Consider the following 24,733-nt stretch of genomic DNA (forward strand, 5'->3'; position numbering starts at 1 on the left):
TATTGATAAGCCTGATTCATGTTCATTTTAAAACCCAAATTTAGGTGTGAGATACGCATGTCCTGTCAATTTTAAAACACCAAACTGAAGTGTGAAAGCATGCATGTCAATTTTAACCAAGTTGATTTTAAGCCCAAAACTGAAGTGTGATAACATGCATGCTAATTTTAACCAGGTTTATTTTAAGCCCAAAACTAAAGTGTGATAGTGTTTATGATTCAGTAATAATCTGATCCTCTCTGTAAATTTGCCACATATTGCAAACAGATAATTAGTAACCCAAGAAAATCCATAGAAAACATAAACTTAACAATGAAAAATACGAATGCGTAATGATACCTGAGCGATTGCGTGATTCTGTACGAGCGATTGCGTAATAATCACAGAGCGATTGTATAATGTTGGCAAAGTGAATGTGTGATAATGACAGAACGATTGCGTGATTATATCTAGGTGAATGTGTGATACATAGACATACCAAACAAAAAACAAAATAAAAAAGCTAATTTTGATCTGGAACCTGCAAAACTGATTGTGATGCCCTGGCAAGATCTCTCATCATCCACTCAATTTTAAGCAAGTTGTATTTTACTCTATACGAGAGAACTAGGTTGTTGTATCTATCAATGGCTGGTTGGTCCTCTAGATCTCGTATCTGCTTTTCTGCCTTTAGGATTTGTTGATAGCGTTTGGCTTGTCTTCTTTGTTCCTTCATCCTCCTGGTACATGAAATCCTGAATTGTACCTTATGTGTCATAAGATGTCTTAATTAAAGCATGTAATAAGTGTAAATTGTATTCAGATTTAACCAATTTCATACAGAATTTAATAGAATAGAAAGCAGGAAACAAGAAATATCAGATAAACAGAACACAAAAATAACTCTCGTGAATGCATGACAAAATATGAGCGAATGCGTGACAGAATAAAGGCTATTGCGTGATGGGGTCCGCACGAATGCGTGACCCTGTGTGATCGATTGCGTGAGCCTATCTATGCAATTGTGTGATTCTAAAAACGCGATTGCGTGATTGTTGAATCTGCTATGCAATCTGTACAAACTTGCAAAAAAAATGAAAATTTCGTATGACCTGCAAAAATCACATAGAAAACCAGAAGATTAATTAGATGTTGCTTCACGTTGGGTTCACCAAAATGTGTGTGCTAAAATTCATCATGTAATCAAATTAAAAACAAGGGAAATCGTGAATCCCTATTCAATTAAAGAATTTAAACAAACTCAATGAAAATAGATGCATATAGAATAATTCTCAACAATGTAGAACTCCCTATTGTGCATCATGGCTTACATTGCTCTTCTTCTCTTTGTGGTATGGTGGCTCTCAGATATTGTGTTGGCAATCTGCAAGTGACACAAAGATTTGAAGTTCGTGATTGTTGAAAATGGAGATTGAATGCTCAATTTATAGATTATTGGAGAGGATTGATTGAGAGGTGGAACAAAATGATCAAGAGGTGGAACTCAGGTGAGCTCACATGTTGATTGATAGTTGAACAACTAATTTGGGGTGGAATAGAATAGAGTGAATAAATAAAATGAGTTAACTAATTGAAAAAAAAAGCTGATTGAAAGATGAAAAAGAATGATTGGCGGAAATAAAGAGGAGGAAATAGTTAACTGATTGAAAGCTGATTGAGAGCTTTGTTTAGAAAAAGCTAACTAGAAGATAGAAATAGGAATTGAAAAGATAATTGAATTTATTAATTATTTGATTGAATTAATTAATTTAGCATGTGCTTGCACTTTGACTTTGATTTTCAATTTAATCTTTGCATGAAAATTAATTCAAATACTGAATTTATTTTTAAATTCAATTTATTATTTCAATATATTTAGAACTTAACTTTGATTTTCAATTTGATTTTTGAAATCATGCACATGTATTTGAAATTAGGAGAAATTAGAAGAATATGAAATTAAAAGAAATCAGAATTTGGGTAATTAATATAATTAAATGAAATTAGAAGAATAAAATTAAATAAAATTAGAATTAACTAGTTAATTAAATAATTTAAAGAAACTATTTAATTATTTAAAAATGGACTTTAATTAAATAATAAAGATTATTTAATTTAAAGGATTAAAATTTTAATTAATTAAATAATAAATATTTAGAAGAGGGTTAATGATTAGATGATTAGAGATAGAAATTGAGAATTAATTTATTTAAATAATAAAGTTTATTTAAATTGAAGGATTAAACATTAATTAAATAATAAATATTTAATTAACATTAGAAAATGGTTAAATGATTAAATGATGATAGAATTAAAAATAGAATAATTAGTAAGATGATGAGGAAATATGAAATTAGAAGAATAAGATTAATTAACTTAATTAAATAATTAAACAATTATTTAATCAATTAGATGAATAATTAGTACATGATCAATGATACATTTTTAGGTGTCTACACTCTGCGCAAATGATTATTATATTATTCGCTCCTTGCCCATTCCCATATATGATCTACAATGAGATCTTACATACATTTATACCAACCCGGGACCTAACCAATTAGGTCGGCCACACAAATAATAATACAATAGATCTAATACATAATCCTGAAATAAAATCATAACACATGTTGGCCTAAGGCCAAATAAATATCATCCAATCAATAAAACATCCCAGAAGCGCATCTGAGGATCCACGAACACATTTCATGCAAACCGGTCCATAACCTAGATAGCACCGGACCTAAATTAGTGTTGGCATATGTGCAAAGTGTGATGACATGATGATATTGTATGTTGTCATTGATGTCAATATGCTGAAGTATGAATTGGTATATTGAAGTAAGCAAACTGGCAAGAGAACCGGTATGATGATGTGAACCGGTATATGTGAAAAAGTGAAGCGGTATGTTGGTTCAAGTGAAGCGGTATGTTGGAATGTGAACCGGTATATGGAAAGTTTTGTATCAGGGTTTCATTTGGTATGACTACCGGTTGGTAGTCTTAGCTTCAAGGTTTCCGGTTGATGCATTTCAAGTCTGTGTGCTTCGACCGATGACATCCTATGATGGGTTAGCATTGAAATGGAGATCAGATCATGTTGCCACACCAGCCTTATGCGCATGAAGGATTTCCTTGAGGATCTTGCATGAAGAAGATTGATCCTATCTACCTCAGGAATATGTGAAGTCTTAGTAAACGGTGGAGAGCACGTGATGGGTTATCAGCTTCCAGAAGCGGCAAAGAACGAACAATGGAGAACGTCTTGAGATCTATTCAAGACTGTTTTATTCAATGCAATGTGTTTGAACGGTCAGGATTGGACCGACTGTATTGATAAACCTAAATATTTAGGGTTTAGGGTTTATGCTACCGACCTATCTGTTTCCTATAAGGTTGATGATGATTTGCACTATGAAGTTGTTGGCAAATGTTATGTGTGTATCCAAGTGAAGAGATACTTGATTCTTGCCAGACCAGAGAAGTGTGTTGATACCTGCAGAGTGTGATTGCAGAAGCAAAGGAACTAAAGTGGATCTGCCTTGGCATTGAGTGTTGTTATCAAATTAGTGTATTACCTGTTGACTTCTAACTATTTTAACTGTTGGAAAATCCCTTAACCAGGTAGCTTTAACAGGTTTTGTGTAAATCCTTTAATAGGGTGACTCAAATCAATGAGTTCTTCAAATCCTCTTGCGAGGTAACCTTTAACAGGGTTCTAACCTTTAACCGGGTATTTAGCCATCCCTTAACCGAGTGATCCCTAGCAGGATCGGTTCCTAGCATAACCTATTGTAAAGTCCTTAACCGGACTAGGCTCCTAACAAAGCGGACTTCAAAAGAGTTCAAAGAACAACTTGTGGGTATTGATCCCCACCGTGGTTTTTCCCAGTTGGGTTTCCACATGAAAAATCAATGTGTCATGTGTGATGCTTTTTCATGTGATGATTAGTGTTTTCTGTTAAGTGGTAATGCATGTTGATCCAGTGGTCTTTATATTTCTGATGTATTACTTGTTTATGCATATGGGTGAAGTGGAAAGGAGAGATTAGGTTTTGTGAAGATCTCAGTGTTACTGGTTTATGTGTTTCACAGTCTCACTGTGTTTTACCGGTAGTGCCCTGTTTTAGATCGGTGACACTGTTTACTAGTTTTTGCAGTCTTTACAGTCAAAGTGGTTTAGAGAAATTTTTGTCTATACTAATTCACCCCCCCCCTCTCAGTATCTGTTGAGTACTTACTGTTCATCATTATTCATCAATTAGATCCACACATGCCGAAGCAATGACACCAATTAGTCGAGGCACAAACACAATCACAATCAACATCCTAAGTACCTTCTAGAAGCTGCACCAACACCACTTATGCATTACATCAAATATCTTCAATAAAGCTCTGTCGGTGAAATCGTTACCAGACCAATAAAGCAAGCTTACTAGAACATAAGATAGCATCTGATCATCAAGTCAGTACCAACTGTCTGAAACATGCTTCAAAAGCATATGAACCATCCATACAAACTTATCCATCAACCAGATACCGGTGGCAATCAACTGACTATCTTCCCAAGACAATCCTTCTACGAGAAGTCGGTAAACAACCATAACAAGTGTTGACATCAATGAAAAAACATCAATGCAACACATAATCAATTCCATCATATGGCAAACAAAACAAACAAACAAAACAAACAAACTTATGTTTATTGTTGCTCTTTGAATTAATCTTTAATTTATGGTTGCACCCTCCAATATCTCAATCACACCTTTCAATTGCAATCACTATTTTTAAGAGAACCACTTGTATTATGTTATTGTTTATCACTAATATAGGTTCTTTTCAAAGCACTACCTTTCTTCTATAAAGTGCTCCCTTGTATAATTAATTGTTGTCTTACCTAATAGGTAATCATTGTCTTAGTATGTTGTCTATTATTGGTGCCTTTGTCTTTTTAATATTTTTAGCTCTTCCTTTGTCTTATATGAATTTTGTCATATATGAATTTTTTCCTTTCTCGGTTTTGTCTTATCTGCTTTATTTTTAATCTTATCTAATCTTTTGTCTTATTTACTTTTCATAAAATATAATCACTATCCTCTTTAATATTTACTACCTCTAATTTAATACTCATTGTCTACTACTATGAAATTTCTTCACATTAATTAATCATAAATCTCTCCTTTGTTAAATGGTTGATCTTAATATATGCATGAAATCATTGCCTTCAAATTTTCATTCTTTATCAACCACTACCATACATTGGCTATTTGATATTTCCTTAACTTGCGCACCACCCGTATATATATGTGTCTTAAAAGAGTCCATATAGATCAACAAATTGATCGTCACAATTATTTCCTCCACAAACCAATTTAAGTCAATAAAGATTTACAAGAAGAACACATTTTCTTGGATGATGGGCAACAACATTGATAACTTTATATTGGAAAATATCTTTCATGTCTAGAATGCTTCATTGTTGCCTAATGAATTGTAAGCTATCCTTAAAGATAATACAAGGATCTTTCTTAATATTAACAATACTTGATGAAGTCTTGTTTGGGGACATCAAAGTTTACCTTGCTTGGAAATGCTTCCCCACAAGCATTCCTAAAATTAATTGATTCAAATAATTATTTCTTCACCATGCCTTTAAATATAAACCTTGTAATCACCACATGGAGGACACATGCACATCCATATAAAAATGATGACATTGTTAGAGTTAATAAACATATCTCTTACATTACTATTTATTATCAAGTATAGTGTAATCATAGAGGTGTAAAATGTTAGGATTGACCAAGTTAACCTATACAAAGCCCAAGAGTAGGACTTTGACCCTCTTGGCCTTGGTGGCAGGACTTTGACCCCACACAAGGTATACTACTTAGTAGGCACTTTTCTTGCTTCATTATCTATGCCCCATCCCTTGTAGTGAATATAACGCCATGGTAGGAAGGTCATGGAGAGCGTAGTGGAGTCCTTGATTTGTCTAATCTAGGCCCATGAGCTATATTTTGACCCTCTTGGCATTAGTGACAAAACTTTGTCATCCACACAAGGTATACTACTTAGATGGAAACCTTATACCTTCTTATCTACCTCTCTTATGTAGCAAGATTCTTAGATTGTCCACTCTAAGCCCAAGAGCGGGACTTTGACCCTCTTGGCCTTGGTGGTGGAACTTTGGCATCCACACAAGGTATACTACTTAGATGGCAACCTTAATCCTCTTACCTACATCTATTTTTTTAATCATGGTATGGGGAATGTTGCAGGATTCTTGGCTTGTGCAAACTAAGCCCAAGAGTGGGGCTTTGACCCTCTTGGCCTTGGTAGTAGAACTTTGGGATCCATCCAAGTTACACTACATAGATGGCAACCTTAATCCTCTTACATATATCTCTTATGATGTATACATAATCAATATCTAGAAAACATCTTTCTTACTATAATGAACATGGCATAACTTGGATAAATTAATCATGAGTTGTTGTTATATGAGAAATATAATCTCTTCCAAGTATGTCATAATAATTAAGTATAACTTTCATAGTTTTGTCCAACTCTTATTATTCTCATATTCTAGATCAAATATGGAACATGCACGACGTATACACTTGAATGCATGAAGACATGGAGAAAACACTTGAAAACATTAGGCATACACATGGATATATGTAGGCACGAAGCATACACTCAAGTACTCATATTGTTAGATTACTTTCTTATGACCAGAATGATTCATTGATTCATCTTTACCCTGTAGGATGGCAAGATCATTGCTATGATAGCACTGTAATGTCCCTATTTGGGATATGCCTTAATTTAGTTATGATAAAAAAACTTTAACTTAAAGTGAGAGTTGTAGTATATTAGTAAATATAATTTTATCAAAACTGAATACATTTCATTATAACATTAAACTTAAAATTGTAGGATAGTTCGAAGGATAGAACTTATTTTGATAAATTTCTCTGATTTAACATTGGGAGTTATACTATGACTGATAGAATCAATAATGTTGTAGATTTGAAAGTGTTGCTCTTGATTTGGATAAGATTCTTCACACAAGATGGTGGACTTTTGATAGCTTCTTTATTTAATTAATACCTCACACATATGTCATTTTATTTTCTTTATTGAAGAATATTTATTTTCCTTGATTGATCTGCCCTCTTCTTTTTACTTGCATTTGTACATCTTCAATTTCTCTATTAAGATAAGCATATATCTTCTTTCTAGTATATCCTATTCTTCTATATAGATTGTCTATCGTTTCCACCACACTTAAATCCTTCACAAATGACTCATATTATTTATATCTTCCTTGAAATTTGGTTAAGAAACTTCTAACAATCTCGTTGTATAATCTACAACCAATCCTCTTAATAATGGATGCAATTTCTTATAAATTTCTAGACATATTCTTCATATATACTGCACATGAATTCATCAAAAATTTGCTAATGAGTCCTCTTTAATGTGCATCTTTTCTATACTATATCTGTATAATGTCCCCTACGGAAGGCTACCACCAATAACAAGGATGTTACTACCTGTAATAACAACATTTTTAATCTGATATGATCAATAGTGTTATTATTGGATGCTTTTTATTCCTTTGATTTATGTCTCTCAAAGTGAGGGAGGGGTCACACCTACACCCTTTGGCAAGAGACACACCCATATATTGTTAGCACCCTTTGAAAGAGTGCAACTCTTCTTTATTTGTGTTCTTTGAAAGGGACACAAGTTTTCACAATTAGATATGTACTTCTTATTTAAATCAGATATGCACTTCTAATTCCCAAATTATCCCCCTTTTAAATGAAGTTCTCTTCTCCCTTTTATATCTAATGTTTGAGAGAGTCACAACTTTTCATCTTATGCCTTTTGACCATTCGTCAAACTTAACTAAATTTTAGTTATGGTTATATTTAGTTCTATTCTTTTATATTTATAATTTTATTATTATTGTTCATTATTAAATCCTATTTTGAAAATGGCACATTACAATTTGCTCAAGTATTAACCTTTTCATTGCATTATTTCTCTTCTTGAATGATTTGTATTTAATATGGTATGAACTCCAGTTATTCTCCTTGGATGGTCTTTATAGTTATTCTACTTTTGTATTTTTCTCAACCCCCTCCAAATTTGCTTGCACCTTTCTATCATATATCTACTTATATCCCCTTCTTATTCTACTTGTCAATATTCTTGATATAGAATAATAACTCCATATTCCTTGAAGGGACAATACCCTTTTAGATTAGATATCTCTAAATGAGACATGTCTTTTATAAACATACTTCTTTATATAAACAAATCACCTTTCATTTTAATCGCACCCTTACAAACTTTTGTTTATTTGTGCTCTTTGAATTAATTTTTAATTTATGGTTGCACCTTCCAATATCTCATTCGCACTTGTCAAATGCAAACACTGTTTAACAGAACCACTTGTATTATATTATTGTTTATAGCTAATATAGGTTCTTTTCAAAGCACCGCCTTTCTTCCATAAAGTGTTGCCTTGTGTAATTAACTACCATCTTATCTAACATGGTAATTGTTGTCTTAGTATGTTGTCTATTGTTGTTGCCTTTGTCTTTTTAATATTTTACCCTCTTCTTTTGTCTTATATGACTTTTGTCATATATTAATTTTGTCCTTTCTCAATTTTGTCTTATCTACTTTATTTTTAATCTTATATAATATTTTGTCTTATATGCTTTTTGTAAAATACAATCACTACCCTCTTTAATAATTATTGTCTCTAATTTAATACTCATTTTCTACTACTATGAAATTGCCGCACATTAATTAATTGTAAATCTCTCCTTTGATAATGGTTGATCTCAATATATGTATGGAATCAGTGCCTTTATATTTTTATTGTTTATCTACCACTACCATACATTAGTTATTTGATAATTCTTTAACTTGGTCACCACCCATATATATATGCATCTGAAAAGAGTCCACATAGATTAGCATAATGATCATCACAATTATTTCCTCCACAAACCAATTTAAGTCAATAAAAATTTACAAGAAGAATACATTTTCTTGGATGATGGGTAGTAGCATTGATCACTTTATTTTGGCAAATATCTTTCATGTCTAGAATGCTTCATTGTTGCCTAATGAATTGTAAGCTATCCTTAAAGATAATACAAGGAGCTTTCTCAATATTAACAATACTTAACAGTCTTGTTTGGGGACATCACAATCCCATAATTCTTTCAATGACACCTACACAACATAGCAAATGTATGATGATGGATGTAATAAAGCATTGAAATGGGTGTTACACAGAAGATTAGGAAGAGAATCTTGAATAATTTTTTTAAAATAGTGTGTAAGAGCATCTTGGAAGAGGAGCTACATCTTCCAGATGGAGCACCAAGTTTGATTGGTTGAATAATTAAATGGTAGAAGTTACTCTTGGATGCATGAAAGATGAGGCTTGATTTGAATGGTCCTCTTGATCATGAATTGGGCACCTCCTTTGAAAGCTCATGTTTTCTTGGAAATTGTAAATGGTTTTATGGATGCCTTGTATATGGTAGATATAGGTCTTGGGGTTGTGGTTTGATATTAAATTAGATGATGTTGTAGGTTTAATAAGCATGTTGTTAGATGTTTTTGATATTAAAAAGCAGCCAAAATGCAAGGGGGCTGACCCATAGGAACATTAAGAAGACCAGTGGCAAGACCACTAATCACATATAAACAACAGAGTTACAGCCTTTTGCCTCTATCAAAAACAACTATCATTCTACGAGAGTTTATTAGAATTAAAGTAGTAATAAGCAGAGTTTTAGTTATTTGCCATGCAGGGCAATAAACATGGAAACTTAAACAAAAGCATAGGCTAAACCTATCCTCCCATAGGCTACTAACCATAAACAAAAAACCAGTATCCCTCTGCATTCAGAGCATTACTTCTTTTTACCATGGCTCCTCTTGGGGAGGAGCTTTCTTGCCCATTCCTTGGTGAGGAATTTGAACAAGGCCTTGTAGTCCTCGTCATCCTTTCCTTTACCTTTGGATGCACTTTCCTGCATGAGGCACAGGGTGGTAGCTGAGCAGTGCATAACATTCAACACAAATTTAAAAATATCATGCATTTTGGACTCCGCCACCTCCAGTCTGCTGGTGATATCCTACACATTAACCAAAAGGGCCTCCATATTTTTCTTGAGCTCTACCAAGTTGTTTTCCTCCTCCTCTTTTATGCTACTCACCTCCTCGACAACCATCATTTTATCCAATCTGAAAGTCAAGGAGGGGAAATTTCTAGGCTTTAGACTCTTCGAAGAGGTGGGGCTTTCAAAAGCTTGGGTGGAGTTGATAGAGTGAGGGGTCGGGTTATGGTGGAGCGAGACCACATTACCAGTCAGGATGGAATTATCAGTGTCATGCGAAGAGGAGGGGTCTCTCAGGGATTTTTCCAAGGGTTTAGAGGCAAGCCTGCTAGAGTGGTAGGGGGTATTGGCCTCACCAGTAATATCCATGTCAGAATCGATCTCCTAGATTCTGACTTTCTTAGGGGTTATGACCTCCTCAGGGGAGTGTTTTTTAGTTTTCTTGCTGCAAGAGCCAATTTTTGGGAGCTGAGGGGGGCTAGCATCATTTTTAGCAGAAGGGTGGGTCGAAGGGCTAGTATTAGTCACATTCTAGATGGAGATGGAGTGGGGCGAGCAGAGGGCAAGGTGGAAGTTGTACAGGCAAAGAATCAGGCCTTGGTGGAGGATTGGGAAATCCTTCCCTTTTTTCTTAGCTTCAACAATGTCCTTAACATTAGTGTCCTGAGAATGCAGCAAGAAAAATGAAATAGAAATAGTCTTTGTTTCTCAAATGGTTAAGGAAAGGGAGATGGTAGTAATAGAAGATAACATACCTTCGCTCCAGCATGAAATACTTCATCACAACATAACAAAACTCATCTCGTGGGGGAGGGAGCTCCTCCCTATTGAATCCACTAGCCCTCTTAACATGGTTTTCACCCTCACGAAAGAATTGGTTCAAGCTGGTGGTATCAACAATATGGCTCTACTTTTTCCATTTTCTTCCCACCATAGAAAGACCTGTCACCTAGGATATGACCTCTTCATTGATTTCAAATGAGATTCCTCCCGTGGTCACTCTTCTGTCTTCCCAAGAAGTCACAAATTGTTTGGAGAGTCTTTCATCGTTACCCTTCATACTTTCCATGAACTTATCAATGCTGCCCTCTGAATAGACGAACCACACCGTCGGTTTTGCTCCGAAATCATCCACTTTATCGGTTCTAGTCTAAACCTGTCCTCTCCCATTCTTGCTTCCTCCAGCTTAACAAAGTGAATGTGAGTCCTTCCAGCAAAAATACAGAGCCGAAGCTAAGGCAGAGTTGATATAAAATCCATGTCGAACATGAGATAAGGGGACGTAATAATTGGGATGATTATTATCTCTTATGTCCGAGTAGATATCAAAATTAGGAAATCTCCTAGGAACGTGCAGACCTTCAATCGAGCCAGTGTGATTTGACCTTTCCCTTCCTTCGCCTTTATCATCACTAGTTGGCTCCGTCCGGGTAATAATTAGGGAATAATCATTCCCGATATGTGTACTGTCATCATAAATCCATCCCTTGTGAGAGTGGTGACTCAGCCTGCCTTGGATACGTGGTCGTCCAAGTTCATAATGGGCGCGATTCCTGTCCCAACTTAAAATTTGAAAGTTGGCTTCCTTCATCTTTGGACGGATAAAACGGTTCCATCTTGGAAAAAGGCTTTTTCCCTCTCCAAGATCCCCTTGGTGGTGATCGACAACAAACTAGGGTCCCTCCAACATCATAAGCCATTTTGCAGCCTTCCCATCGCCGCCATAGAATCGACAACTTCATTTCCTTCTTTAAAGGTATGTCGGATGGTGAAGCCATCCAAGTTGGCCAGAAGGCTCCTGACATCCCTCAAAATGGGCTCCACTCTCCAACCAGCATTAGATCTCCCTTTCATAGATTCCACAATAATCTGAGAGTCTCCTTCAATTTCTAGGTGTTTAATTCCTATGGAGTTAGCAAATTTCATCCCCCATAGGAGGGCCATTCCCTTCGCTTGGGTGACAATATTGTTCTTTAGGTTGCCTGCGTAGGCTGCCACAGTGTTCCCCAAATGGTTGTAGATGATTCCACCCCCCGCTTGATAGGTATATTGGGCTGAACCATCAAAGTTCAGCTTATACCAGTGTAATTTTGGGGTTGACCATTTGGTCATCTTCCTTTTGTTATTGGCACTGTTGTTGAAGATTTCAAAACCTGGGGGAGCTTCCATCTTTTAGCAATTTTCTTCTCCATCCAATTAGGGGGGTTAGGAGGGGTTTTCCATTTTGTCACCGCAATGTTTTCAGAGGTCATCTTAAAGAAAATGTGGGCAACACTATCAAGAGGAGTTTCAGTATCTCTGAAGATTCTGTTGTTTCTTTCTCTCCATAAGGCCCATCAGATGTGTGTTGGTATTTGTCTCCATAATTGAATGATGAGGGGGTGATGGGAGGGGGGATTCCATCCAAAAACAAACTATTTAAATGTCATTCTAGAAGACCCAATAGAGACCACATTTCTGGACAGTGAATCCACAGATGTTCAGCAAAGGGGCAGAGGACAAACAGGTGGTCAATAGTTTCCTCATTAGCTTTACATAGGCTATATCTATTGGGGAGATGGAATTCCCTCTTTTTCAGGTTATCCAAAGTGAGGGTTTTACCATGCATTAGTGACCACCAGAAGAAATTAATTTTAGGGATTAACTGAGGGTTCCATATTTTCTTCCAGCACTCAACATCCGCAGGGGGTCTTAGGAGCTGTCTATAAGCAGACTTGACCGAGAAAGTACCTGATTGGGTATCTTTCCAAATAAAGTTGTCTTCATGAGAGGCCAGAGGGATTCTAGTTTCCAACATAGTGTTTTGAAGGTCTTGAGCAATGGGAACCAGGTTAGGCCTGTTGCTGAAAACCTGGACAATGTTCTTCCATCCTCCCCTTCCAGGTTCCATATAATCAACTATGCAATCCCCTAAGAGTCCCTTTAGGTGGTGCATAAGTTGGTGGAAATGAGTGTTAGCCAAGGGCCTATCCTCTGCCCAAACATCTTCCCAGAATCTCACCTTCCTGCCATTTCCAAGTTGCCATTTCAATCCTTCTCTTACAACCAATCTACTTTTTAGGATGTTATTCCATAACTTGGAGACTTGGGGGAGGTCGATCGCACTCAAATTGTAATAGAATTGCTCTCGGTCAAGTTACTTTGCTCTAATAATGCTACACCAGTCCGCCTCACCTGTAGCCAGGGTCTAACCAATTTTTTCTATTAGCACCTTATTCAAGGCATTTATCTTTCTTATACCCAGGCCTCCCATAGATTTGGGCAAGCACATGCTATCCCAATTGACCAAAGCAATGCGCTTTTTCTCCTCTAGGCCCGTTCATAAGAAGGTTCTTTGGATTTTCTCAAGTTGTTCCCCATGGCACTTGATATTTTAAACATGGACAAGAAATACATAGGAATTTCCTATAGGGAAGCTGTGAGGAGTTGGAGCTTCCCCGCACTCCTAAGGAACTTCCCTTTCCATCCAACATGTTTTTTTTGCATCCGTTCAAGGATAGTGTTCCAGAAAGAGGGAGTGACTTCCTTAATTGTAAGAGGGAGACCAAGGTAAGTCCCCAGGAGAGCTACAGATTTGCACCTAAGGATATAGAGGATTCTGAGTTGGAGGTCATTAGGAGTGTTGAAGAAGAAGAGGTTACTCTTCTCATAATTAATACATTGACCTGAGGCCTTGGCATAATTAGTCAGTAAGTTCTTCCATTGTTTAGCCTCCATGATAGAGGACTTGCCAAAAAGAAAAGTGCCATCCACAAATTGTTGGATATTAGAGGGGGGGGAGCATGAAAGCAACTTTGAATCCTTGAAGTCTTCCATTGGTAACTAGGTCCACCACATTTTTGCTCAAGACTTCAGCAATGATGATAAAGAGGTAAGGGGACATAGGGTCACCTTGTCGGATACCTTTTTCTGCTTTGAAGCAACCCCTAGGAGTCCCATTAATCAAAATAGAGAACTAGACCGCAGTAACACATATCCGAATCATATCCAACACCTTTTGGTTGAAACCCAGCTTTAAGAGTGATTTGAAGAGAAAATCCCAATTAACTTTGTCATGTGCTTTTGAGATATCTAGTTTGAAAGCAATGGCAACATTCAAAATTTGGTGACCCGAAACAAAGCCTTTCTGGGATGAGCTAATAAATTTCACCAAGAGGGGTTTAATTATGTTCACAAGGACCTTGGAGATTATATTGTATATAGTATTGCATAGACTTATGGGGCGGAAATCCTGCACGCAACTGGAATTTGCAGTCTTAGGGACAAGAACAATGTAAGTGTTGTTGATTTTCTTTAGCAATTTCCCAGTCTTAAAGAAATCATGCACAACTTTGGTGACATCATAGCTAACAATGTCCCAGTAATCCTGAAAGAACGTCGGGGGGAAACCATCCAGGCCCGGGGCCTTATAAGCCCCCGTAGCAAAGATAGCCAAGTGGACTTCTTCCACAAAGATAGGGGAAGTTAGTTGATAGTTATCTTCCTCCTCAATGACAGTCGAAAGCTTACTCACAAGGCTATCTTGTAGAGACACATCCCTTCCTCCAGCCCCCATGTATAATCTTGTGAAAAAATCAGAAGCACATTGTCCAATTAGGGAATCTCTAGTGATCTCCTGGTCAGAATCATCCTTGATACTTTTGATATAGTTCCTTCTCTTGTGAATGCAGGTTGATCTATGGAAGAAGGTGAATTTTCTGTCCCCTTCCTCCAACCACTAAATTCTGGATCTTTGCTTCCAATAAACTTCCTCCTCAGAGAGGATATCCTTCCAATTCTTACGGCAGTCCTCTTCCTCCATCAAGATAGGGTCCTGAGGGTTACCAATAGCCATTATGTTCTGAAGTTGTTCCAGTCTGGAGCCCAGATCCTTTTTTTTTTTTGAAAATATCCCTGAAGGTAGTCCTATTCCAGCCTTTGACTTCCTTGCTGAAGAGTTTTAGTTTCTCCACAATTCTGAACATAGCTGTCTCTTGGACTAGGGTAGCCCACCAATTCCTAACTAGATCTCTGAAGTCAGGGTGAGAAGCCCACATAATCTCATATCGAAAAGGGGGGGACCCTGGTAAAGTCTATCCTTCCAATGGAAAAGAAGGGGGTTATGATCAGAAGCAGTCCTTGGGAGCATTTTTAAGGAGTTATGACTAATGTCCTAGTTAGTGGAAACTAGGAATCTATCCAGTTTGACTTGAATTAGATGTTTGCCTTTCCTATTGTTTGACCATGTGAAAGGAGTGCCCTGGAGGTCAATATCCATAAGGCTAGAAACATTGATGAAGTTGGCCAGATCTCTAATACTGTCAGTAAAATCTGCAAGACCTCCAGACTTCTCAGAGGGGTAGAGGGGAGAATTAAAGTCTCCCGCAAGCATATACTGGGCCTTCTAGTTAGTCAATATGAGATCAAAAATTTCCTCCCATACAAGTCGTCTTCCCATCTTGGAATTGGGGGCATAGATGTTGAACATCTGCCAACAATGTTCACCATGTTGGAGAGTAACCGCTAGGAAGTTCTGGGAGCTGGTGAAAAACTTACCTTTAATATTAATGGGGTCCCAGAGGGTGGCGATGCCCTCAAACACTCCCAAAACATCAACATATAGGAAGGTCTCCCCTGGTCAGAGTTTACCAGCAATGGTAGCAAAGGTTTGGTGGGACATTTTGACTTCCTGCAGAAGGCAAATATCAATTTTCATATCCAAAATGAGTTGTTTTATAGCGATCTGCTTCTGGGGGTTGTTCAGATCCCTTATGTTCCAAGAGAGGAACTTCATTTCTTACTTTTGTTGATTCCATCAAGGGTCAGTTTCCTACCCTTTTCAATATCCTTGGCCATAACTTTGTGTCTCAGGACCCTTTTTGAGGGTCTGCCAACTTTATTTTTAGTACCCCCCACATTCGCTTTCTTGGCCTTAGCTTTCTTCTTCTGGGTTATCCATTCTTCATTACCTGCCCGAGGAGATTCTGGAGGTGACGGTTTCACATGAGGGAACGTTGTCAGGGAGTTCCCTGGTGGAGCAGGCCTTTCCTCCATACCAGAGGAGAAAGGGGGGGTTGAGGTAAAAAAGCTTAACCTTAGCCACAAGAGACATAACTTCATCCGAAATGGAAGCTTGAAAGGATGAGGGGGTGGGGGTAGCAGAGGGCATGAGGGGGATGCCATTTGACAACAAACCTGGGGATGAAAGGGGTTTAGGGGAAAGGCTGAGATTCATCATCGATGGGATTTCACCTTCTTCAAGGGGAATAACAAGATTAACAATCTTAATAGGGTCCACAGGGGATTTTAAGATTTCAAGGATCTTGTTCGTGTGGGGGTACTCCTCACGGATTTCATTCGCATCGGTCAGCTCCAGGGGAGCAGATGATGAGGAAGCATTTGGGTTGATGGGCTCAACCCAGATAGCCTTTTCTTTGAGCTTGGGCTCAGTAGTCACTGGGGACGTACACTCAGTGTAGGTATGGCCTTGTTTATTACACTTCTGGCAAAAGAGGGTAGCATTTTCATACACAATAGCCTGGGACCATTTTCCCCATTTTGATTTTAGAGACACAAAATTAGGGAGAGCCTTGTTAATCGTAACATTGACACAAAAGCGAGCATAAAACGAACTGGATTTATTGAGAGTGACCGAGTTTGTTGCAACATAGCTACCAAACGAGTTCCCTATCTAGCAGAAGATTTGCTCATCCCAGAACTCCAGTGGGAGGCCAGGAAGCCTAACCCATATAGGAGCCATGCAGTTGATTTCGACTGAGGGGTCGAATCCCGACCTCCATTTATCCAGAGAGAGAAAATGTTTGCCATAAGCCCAGGAACCCGATAGGACATAGATCAGATCTTCCTCAGTATTGAACTTGAACAGGAAGAGTCCCCCCGACATTGCTGAGATGTCCATGCTACCTTTGATCTTCCATCGAGATTTCGCCCATCGCCTGATCATGTCAATAGATGGTCGGAAGGAAAATAATCGACCAACAATTGCCAGGTGAAGGGAGGAGACGATTTTGTCCATGAGATTGTCTAGGAGCTTGATCTTAGTTCCTTCCTCCGTTTGGGTAAATTTGGCCAAAGCTGCTTCTAAGGTCGAATTTGTGGACCCAAGGAGGGCATTCTTCCAACTAGACTTAGGATCCTTCTTTCCATTCTCCACATCCCCCTGTCTGGCAGAAGTTTCTAGTCTGAGATGTGGTGTATTCTTCCCTTCACCGTCCAGGCCAGAGTCAGTCAGAACTGACGTGGTGGAAGGGGTGTCAAACTTGGCATTCCCTTCACCGTCCAGGCCAGAGTCAGTCAGAACTGACGTGGTGGAAGGGGTGTCAAACTTGGCATTTCATTCCATATGACCTACAGACCGTGGGGTCCCCATAGTCGGAACAACATGTGATTCGACCGTGGTATCGGGTATGGGGTCTAGTTGCAGGGGGGGAGGGACCTCCCCAAGAGGGGCAGTCATCCAAGGGGAACAAATTCAAACGTGATGAAGGCAGGAGAGTTGCAAAGCTGAAGGCGGGATTGTAATGGGTTTGAATTGTTAGATGTTAACAATGGCGCAACATCACTTATTGGGTCTTCTCATTGTATTATATGATTTATGTAGTGTCAATACAATGAGATTTACATCGTGACTAAGATTTTACTCATAAGAGTTTTCTTGATTATATTATATGTCATTCTTCTTCTTGCTAATTCTTTTATTTCTATTTTAGTTCACTTTAAGCTTTACTTTTTATTTCATTATCGCACAAGATCAAATTCAAGACATTTTGATTGCTCACAAATGAAAATATTAACTTGTATATTCAACATAGTTGATTGCTAATTATTATGGTTAATACAACTTAATATGTGATTGTATTGGAGAGTGCTTTTTGAATACATGCATTGATTAATGAATATAAAACGATACAAATAAATTTGTCTCTTATTGATGTATGCAAACAATTTAGGATTATGCTTTTATAACCTAGAGGCATTAATTTAAAAATTTGGCATCAACACTAATGAGTAATAGTCAAATCCTAGAAATTTAGTCTCATAATGCAAAAATGAAATTTGAAATTAGAGGTTGGAATCATCCAAACAATTTTATTTATAAGACAAGATTATGATTACGATTATGATCAAGATCAAGGTAAGTGAATTATTGAGAAATGGATACAAGATATTCTAGATACAATATACAATATAATAACATATATGAATGATGAGTTAAATTCCAACTTAATCAAAATACCAAAACAATCAAATTATATATTAAATTATACATCTAAAACATCAATCCAAAATAACATAAAACTAGAATAAAGATGTTGAAATTATGTACTTTTCTCCTTTACACATTACAATCTATTAAGTAAATAAAAATTTAAAAATTGGATAGTAGCTCATATTGTCCAATTTAAAAGAAATTGACCAATCCAATAAAGATGGGGTTCTATGGAGGGGAGCCTAAGAATCTTCTATATAACAAACTAGAATCTTGTCCTTGATAATAGAGTTACTAATATTTTTTAATCAATAGATTGTCCCCACTCACTTATTCATAAAATTAGGAGTCTCAAATTTCTAATTATCAATTTTATGTGTTTTTAGAAGAAATAATTTTTTTATTCCTAAATCTATGATATTAACATTTAATTATAACTTAAGAAATAATCCAGCTAAATACTACAAAAATAATTAAATGAAAGATTGTGTATTGTATTTCTTATTTTATTAGGCCTATGATAGTACAATAAAGTCATAATAATGCAATAACAATATAATAATAAATATAAAAAATAAGACAATAATAATATAACAAAAATATTATAATAAAAAATTAAAATAATATAATAATAATTAAAAAAATTATTCATACAACTAATATAATAATATCTTTAAACATACATTTCAAAATGATATAGTATAAATAGCGAGATCACCAATTTTTTTAAAAATTCATAAATTTAAAATTTCAAGCTGAGAAAATAGCATCTAGATGGTGAATTTCTGATCAGCAACCACTGTAATATTTTAGGAAAAGGATCATGGCCCAAGTGCACAATCAGTTTCACCCAAAGATTCCACTGATTTGATCATTCAGATAGCCGGATGACGCCACACGACAAGCTTAAGTTCAATCCCTGAATTTGTAATAATCAATGCGAATCAAAGACTTGACACTGATGTCTTTCTTCAATCTCTGATGTCCCAATTTTACTGGAATCCTTGTAAACTAAGGCGGTACAGCACTCTTGCAGGCAGATGGGTGAAATGGGAATAACCCAATTCATGTTGTTATTGTTATTATCATGCTTCTCTCTCCTATTTTGCACTCTCTCTTCGTCCCATTCAGCCGAAGATGAGGTAGCCGTAGCCCATTTCCAGCAATACTTAAGAATACCTACTGCCCACCCGAATCTCAACTATAAACCAGCCCAAGAATTCTCGTCCCATTCAGCCGAAGATGAGGTAGCCGTAGCCCATTTCCAGCAATACTTAAGAATACCTACTGCCCACCCGAATCCCAACTATAAACCAGCCCAAGAATTCATACTCTCCAGAGCCAAATCCATAGGCCTTGATATCCAAGTACTAGAATTCACCAAAGAGAAACCTCTTATACTCCTCACATGGACTGGCAAAAACCCCTCAATGCCTTCTATACTGTTGAACTCTCATATGGACAGTGTTCCTGCAGAGGCAGACAAATGGGTTCATGACCCTTTTGGGGCCACTAAGGACAGCACAGGCAATATTTATGCCAGGGGAGCCCAAGATGACAAATGTATTGGAATGCAGTATCTTGAAGCCATTGAAAGACTTAAAACACAGGGATTTCAACCTCTAAGAACAGTGCATGTATCTTATGTCCCTGATGAGGAAATTGGTGGCATGGATGGATCGAAGGCCTTTGTTCTATCCAAGGAATTTGAAAAATTGCATGTGGCTTTTGTCCTGGATGAAGGACAGGCGAGCCCCAATGAACATTACAGGGTTTTTTATGCAGACAGAATTCCTTGGAGGTTGATTATTAAGGCTACTGGAGCTCCAGGTCACGGTTCTAAGCTCTACGATAACAGTGCTCTTGAGAATCTTATAGAGAGTATGGCTGTTATAGATCGTTTTAGGTCAGCTCAATTTGATTTAGTGAAGTCTGGAGTGGCAGAGTATGGAGAAGTGATATCTGTGAATCCAGTTTATGTCAAAGCGGGGACTCCCACCACTACTGTGAGTATTGGATTTATATTTGGCAAATGGTATTCCGAGTATTTAAATTTTTTTAATCTGTTTCTGAGATAATATGGATTTTAAGTTTTTGACTAATGACAAAAATGTCTCCAAGGGACCAAAATTTTAGTAGCAAGATAAACTGATACACTTGTTCAGAGATAACCATAAACATACAAAAAAAAAAGTGCAATATGTTCACGAGTTTTGTCCTGAAAGAACCTAGTTGGAAAAAATCTCCCCTAATGTATAGTTACAAAATCCACCATTAAATGTGCCCCAGAAGAGTTCACTCTAAAGATTGCCATAAAATAGCAGCCAATTTGTAGCCACACCTTATAGTATTCACATCCTCTGCAATGTGTTTGTCTGGGGCGAAATGCTGACATGTAGGACACCAAGGAAAGTCCTACTATCAAATTTTTGAACATTTATTTTTTATTGTCCTGGAGCCAGTGTACATACAAAGTCCTGCCTATAAGCCAATTTTTGCGCGAGAGTAACGAGTGACAATAATTTCCATCTATTAAAATTTCTATAAACAGCTCATTGACAGGTGTCAAAACATAGATACATCATACAAGATAGACAAATACTATCTTGGGTTTGGATTGGTGGGCTGCTATAGGAGGTGCTATGCACACTAGCTATTGGCACACGGATGTTGCCTGTGAAGCACAAATATTGTCCACCCTAAGTATTCCAGATTTTACAGCATCACATATAATTTAGCTGTAGAAATTGAGAATTGGAAGCCCTGTCAAAAATTATAGGTAGCATATTTTTTTATTAGTAAACCGCGGACGTGGGGTCTGCTCCTGTATGTATTGATAATAAAAGATTTTATAGTAGTCTGATACATTTGCCACCATTTTTATCCCTCAAAAATTCAAAATGGGGATTTCTGCTAACCCTATATCTATTGAATGATGTCTTTAAGCTCGCTAACACCCAAAATGGAGTCACCTACAACCTAGCACCGAACTACGATATTTAACATCTTAACTTTTACACATTACAACACAGGAAAAGGGTCATTCCAAATTCTCCTCCGATATGAATTCTTGGAGCTGGTCGAGGTCCTCGACAGGCTCCATTACCAAAATCCTCTTGAGGAACAAAACACATTAACCTACAAGTTATTCATGGCGGGGCAAAGCAGAGTACATGTTGGTGAACACCAATGGAAAGCATTCAACCTCCTATCCGTGGATTCTGATGATGTATAAATCCCTCGACAATGGAATGCCATGACCTTTGGTGATCATCTCCAGCACATCATCCATATCACCTAGGAATTGCTTCCAAATTAGTTCTTGCACAACAACTTCTTCGAATCCACTGACTCACCCACATCGATCAGGGATGCCAGGAACATGGACGAAATGCCCATATTAACCCTGTATCTGTGATCAAACTCTAGGGAAGCATCCCCCAACACATCTTTGTTCTCATGTAGGATTAATTCGTGATGGGTTTTGAAGACACATTTGAGCCTCTTCTCTTTTTATCTTTTATTTATACAAGGAAAGCATGACATCATCCAGTGAAACAGTTGAATGGGATGGTGATGATGATTTTGTGTTTGGAACTAATGCTGCCATAGTTCCAAATCGACGAGTATGCAAAGAGGTCATGGTGGAAGAAGACTTTGGGGAGAATCAAGTCCTCCAAGGTCAATTAGCTACTTCATCAAATGAATCCAATGTTTTTCACAAGCCTAAATTGGAGAACCAGTTGGAGGTAAGTGAAGACATGCTTATTGCAGCCATAAACCATTTTGATAATACTCAGAAGTTGTTGGCAAATTATTATTGGAGGACTCTAGGATCACATAAGAACTTTGGAGGAGAACTATCTTTTGTAGAATTTTAGGTACTTAGAGAGGCATTGATGGTTATTAAATCAAATTACCTACACCTACTTTCAGATAGAGATCATCTTCTCCAGCTTGATGAGATTTATTTTTGTTAGAGCATTTAAACACCTGGTTTTTTTTTTTTCGCTTTAGTTCACTTAGTTGTGCTTTTTCGCTTCTAGTTGTTTTAATTGTACATTTGGTTTAGCTAGAGTTGAGCTTTTTTAGCTCCTCATGCTTGCACTTCAGTTCTCCTAAATTTAACTCAGGGCATCTTTGCTCTTTCTTTATAGGGATTTCATTGTACAATTGTAATTCATCGTATAATCTTTGCTTTTGAGGAATATGTATGGAAGGTCTTCTAATGGTATTAGAGCTCAATCTTTTCTTCAAAATGATATTAGAGCATGGATTCAACAAACCCCTTCTCAAGCTTTGAGGGTTTCTTTTCTCAAAAGCATTGTACGATCTCCAAGTTTGCCTTCTTGTGTGGATTTAGAAGTGGACTATTTTTTATCAGCTTTTGGAGCAAAACGAGAAACTTTTTTTTTTTTGAAAATTTTCATTTTCGGAAAGTTTCCAAAAATGGAAACTCTCTATTTTAAAAAATTTCTTTTTTTTTTTCCGAAAACTTTTTATTTTTGGAAACCCTTGTAAGCCTCCAAGCCCATTTTGACATGCAGTTGGTTTTTTGACCATAACTTGCTCATATGACATTTGTTTTTTTGACTTCCGCATATCGTTGGAAAGTTAGTCTAGAGGGCTATTTGAACTTATAGGTGGTTTGATCTGATTTTTCTCTTGGTGATTGCAGCAGACTGTTGAAGTCAGCTCTCTTTTTTACACTTTAGGGGCCATAACTTGAGCAAACGGACTCTGTTTTTTGACTTTGGCATAACACCGGAAATCTCTTAGAGTCCTCTATCCAGATCCATTGCTAATGTTTCTAGATTTTACTCCAAGTAATTTTTATTGTCTTTTGTGTTTTTCACTTTATGGCTGATTACTTGGTTTTTTTTGGCTCTTGGAAACTTTTTGTTTGCATTGGATGGCTTCTCTTGGGCTGTTCTACATGTATTTCCAGCACTTCGCCCTATTTGGGCATTTTGAGCATCCTTTTCATGCACTTCTTTGTTTGTAGATGCACTGAGATAAAGTGCCACTTTTGTGTATGGGTTTTGGGGATTTTGCACATTTTGTTGTGCTTTATTTTGTACATGCACTATGTTATAAAGTGCCATGGGAGGTTGTGTAGTGCCTTTTGTTTTGCCATCACACCTTTGTTTAGTGAGTATCCCTCCATGTTGACATCAAATCCTAGAGATTCTTATTACATGTGTGTATGTGTTGGTTGCATACCTTTTTTCAATTGGAGGTACTTTCTTGTGCGCATTCAGATGCTTATTCTCCTTTACGCATTTCATGATGATACACAGGTTTAGTGGACTTGTCATGCCTTTCCCTTGTTAGCATTATGGGGGTTTCTATTGTTGGTGCTAATGCTTCCTTGGTTTCGCTTTGGAGTGAGCTATGTATATAGTATTTGTTCTTATGTAATATCCAGATGTATTGGCTGTATTTCGATGAGATGGAGCTTTTACCATATAGACACTCTTGCATTCTAGTTTTGTGGAGGCAACTTATCCTTAATTGATCAGTGTTCTTCAAACTATTAGTACTTGTATTTTTGACTAGCAGTTTACTCTTGGGTTGAGTAGTGTTATTGGGGTCACTCGTGCATATTCACATGCCATCTGTATCTTCAATCGTAAGATGTTTTGTCTTTGTTTGTCATCTGTTTGTTCAAGTAGTTTGATTGGGGGAACTCATGTAGATTCTTGTCTTCTTGATCCTAATCATTATCTTGGTTTCAAAGAAGTTTCTTCATTCAACACTATAGTAACTACCATTCTACAGTTGTCTACAACTTATTTATGTTTTAGAGGATGTTCTTCGTGTTCCTACTCTTTTGGGACATTATTTTTTTGGAGGCTTCTGAGTCTTTCATTCTTTTTTTCTCTTTTAGAGAGGAGTTTTCTCCCATTGGGTTTTTCTCCTTTTCTTTGTTTGTGAGAGATTTGCATTGGTTTATACATGGGTACCTCATTAGACCTTTAGTTGTTGGGATCCATCTTGTATTCATGCATTTAAAGGTTTTCTACTTCACCCTAAATTTCACTTAAGAGGGGGGCGGGTGTTAGAGCATTTTAACACTTAGTTATGCTTTTTTTTGCTTAAGTTCACTTAGTTGTGCTTTTATGCTTCTAGCTTCTTTTTTTGCACATCTAGTTTAGCTAGAGTTAAGTTTTTTTTAGCTCCTCATGCTTGCACTTTAGTTCTCCTAAATTTAGCTTAGGGCATCTTTGTGCTTTCTAAATAAGCACTTCATTGTACAATTGTAATTCATCCTGTAATCTTTGCTTTTGAGGATTGTGGCATATTTTTTTGCTACTCGTTTGTGGAAGGTGTTGTAGTTTGTTGTTTGATCTTGCAGGCTTGTGTTGCGAAATTCAAGATGGTA

General features: G+C 37.0%; 1 protein-coding gene across 1 annotated transcript in view; it reads left to right on the top strand.

Moving 5' to 3' along the window:
• The first annotated feature begins 19,091 nt into the window (after positions 1-19,091).
• The window catches only part of LOC131048359 (uncharacterized), a 154,988-nt gene continuing 149,346 nt past the window's right edge, over positions 19,092-24,733 (top strand). The window contains exon 1 of the mRNA XM_057982293.2: positions 19,092-20,354. Within this exon, the coding sequence (XP_057838276.2) occupies positions 19,389-20,354 (966 nt within the window). The 5' untranslated portion in view covers positions 19,092-19,388. The remainder of the gene's footprint in view (positions 20,355-24,733) is intronic.

This window comes from Cryptomeria japonica, chromosome 8, assembly GCF_030272615.1.
Source record: "Cryptomeria japonica chromosome 8, Sugi_1.0, whole genome shotgun sequence".
In the NCBI taxonomy this organism is placed as follows: domain Eukaryota; kingdom Viridiplantae; phylum Streptophyta; class Pinopsida; order Cupressales; family Cupressaceae; genus Cryptomeria; species Cryptomeria japonica.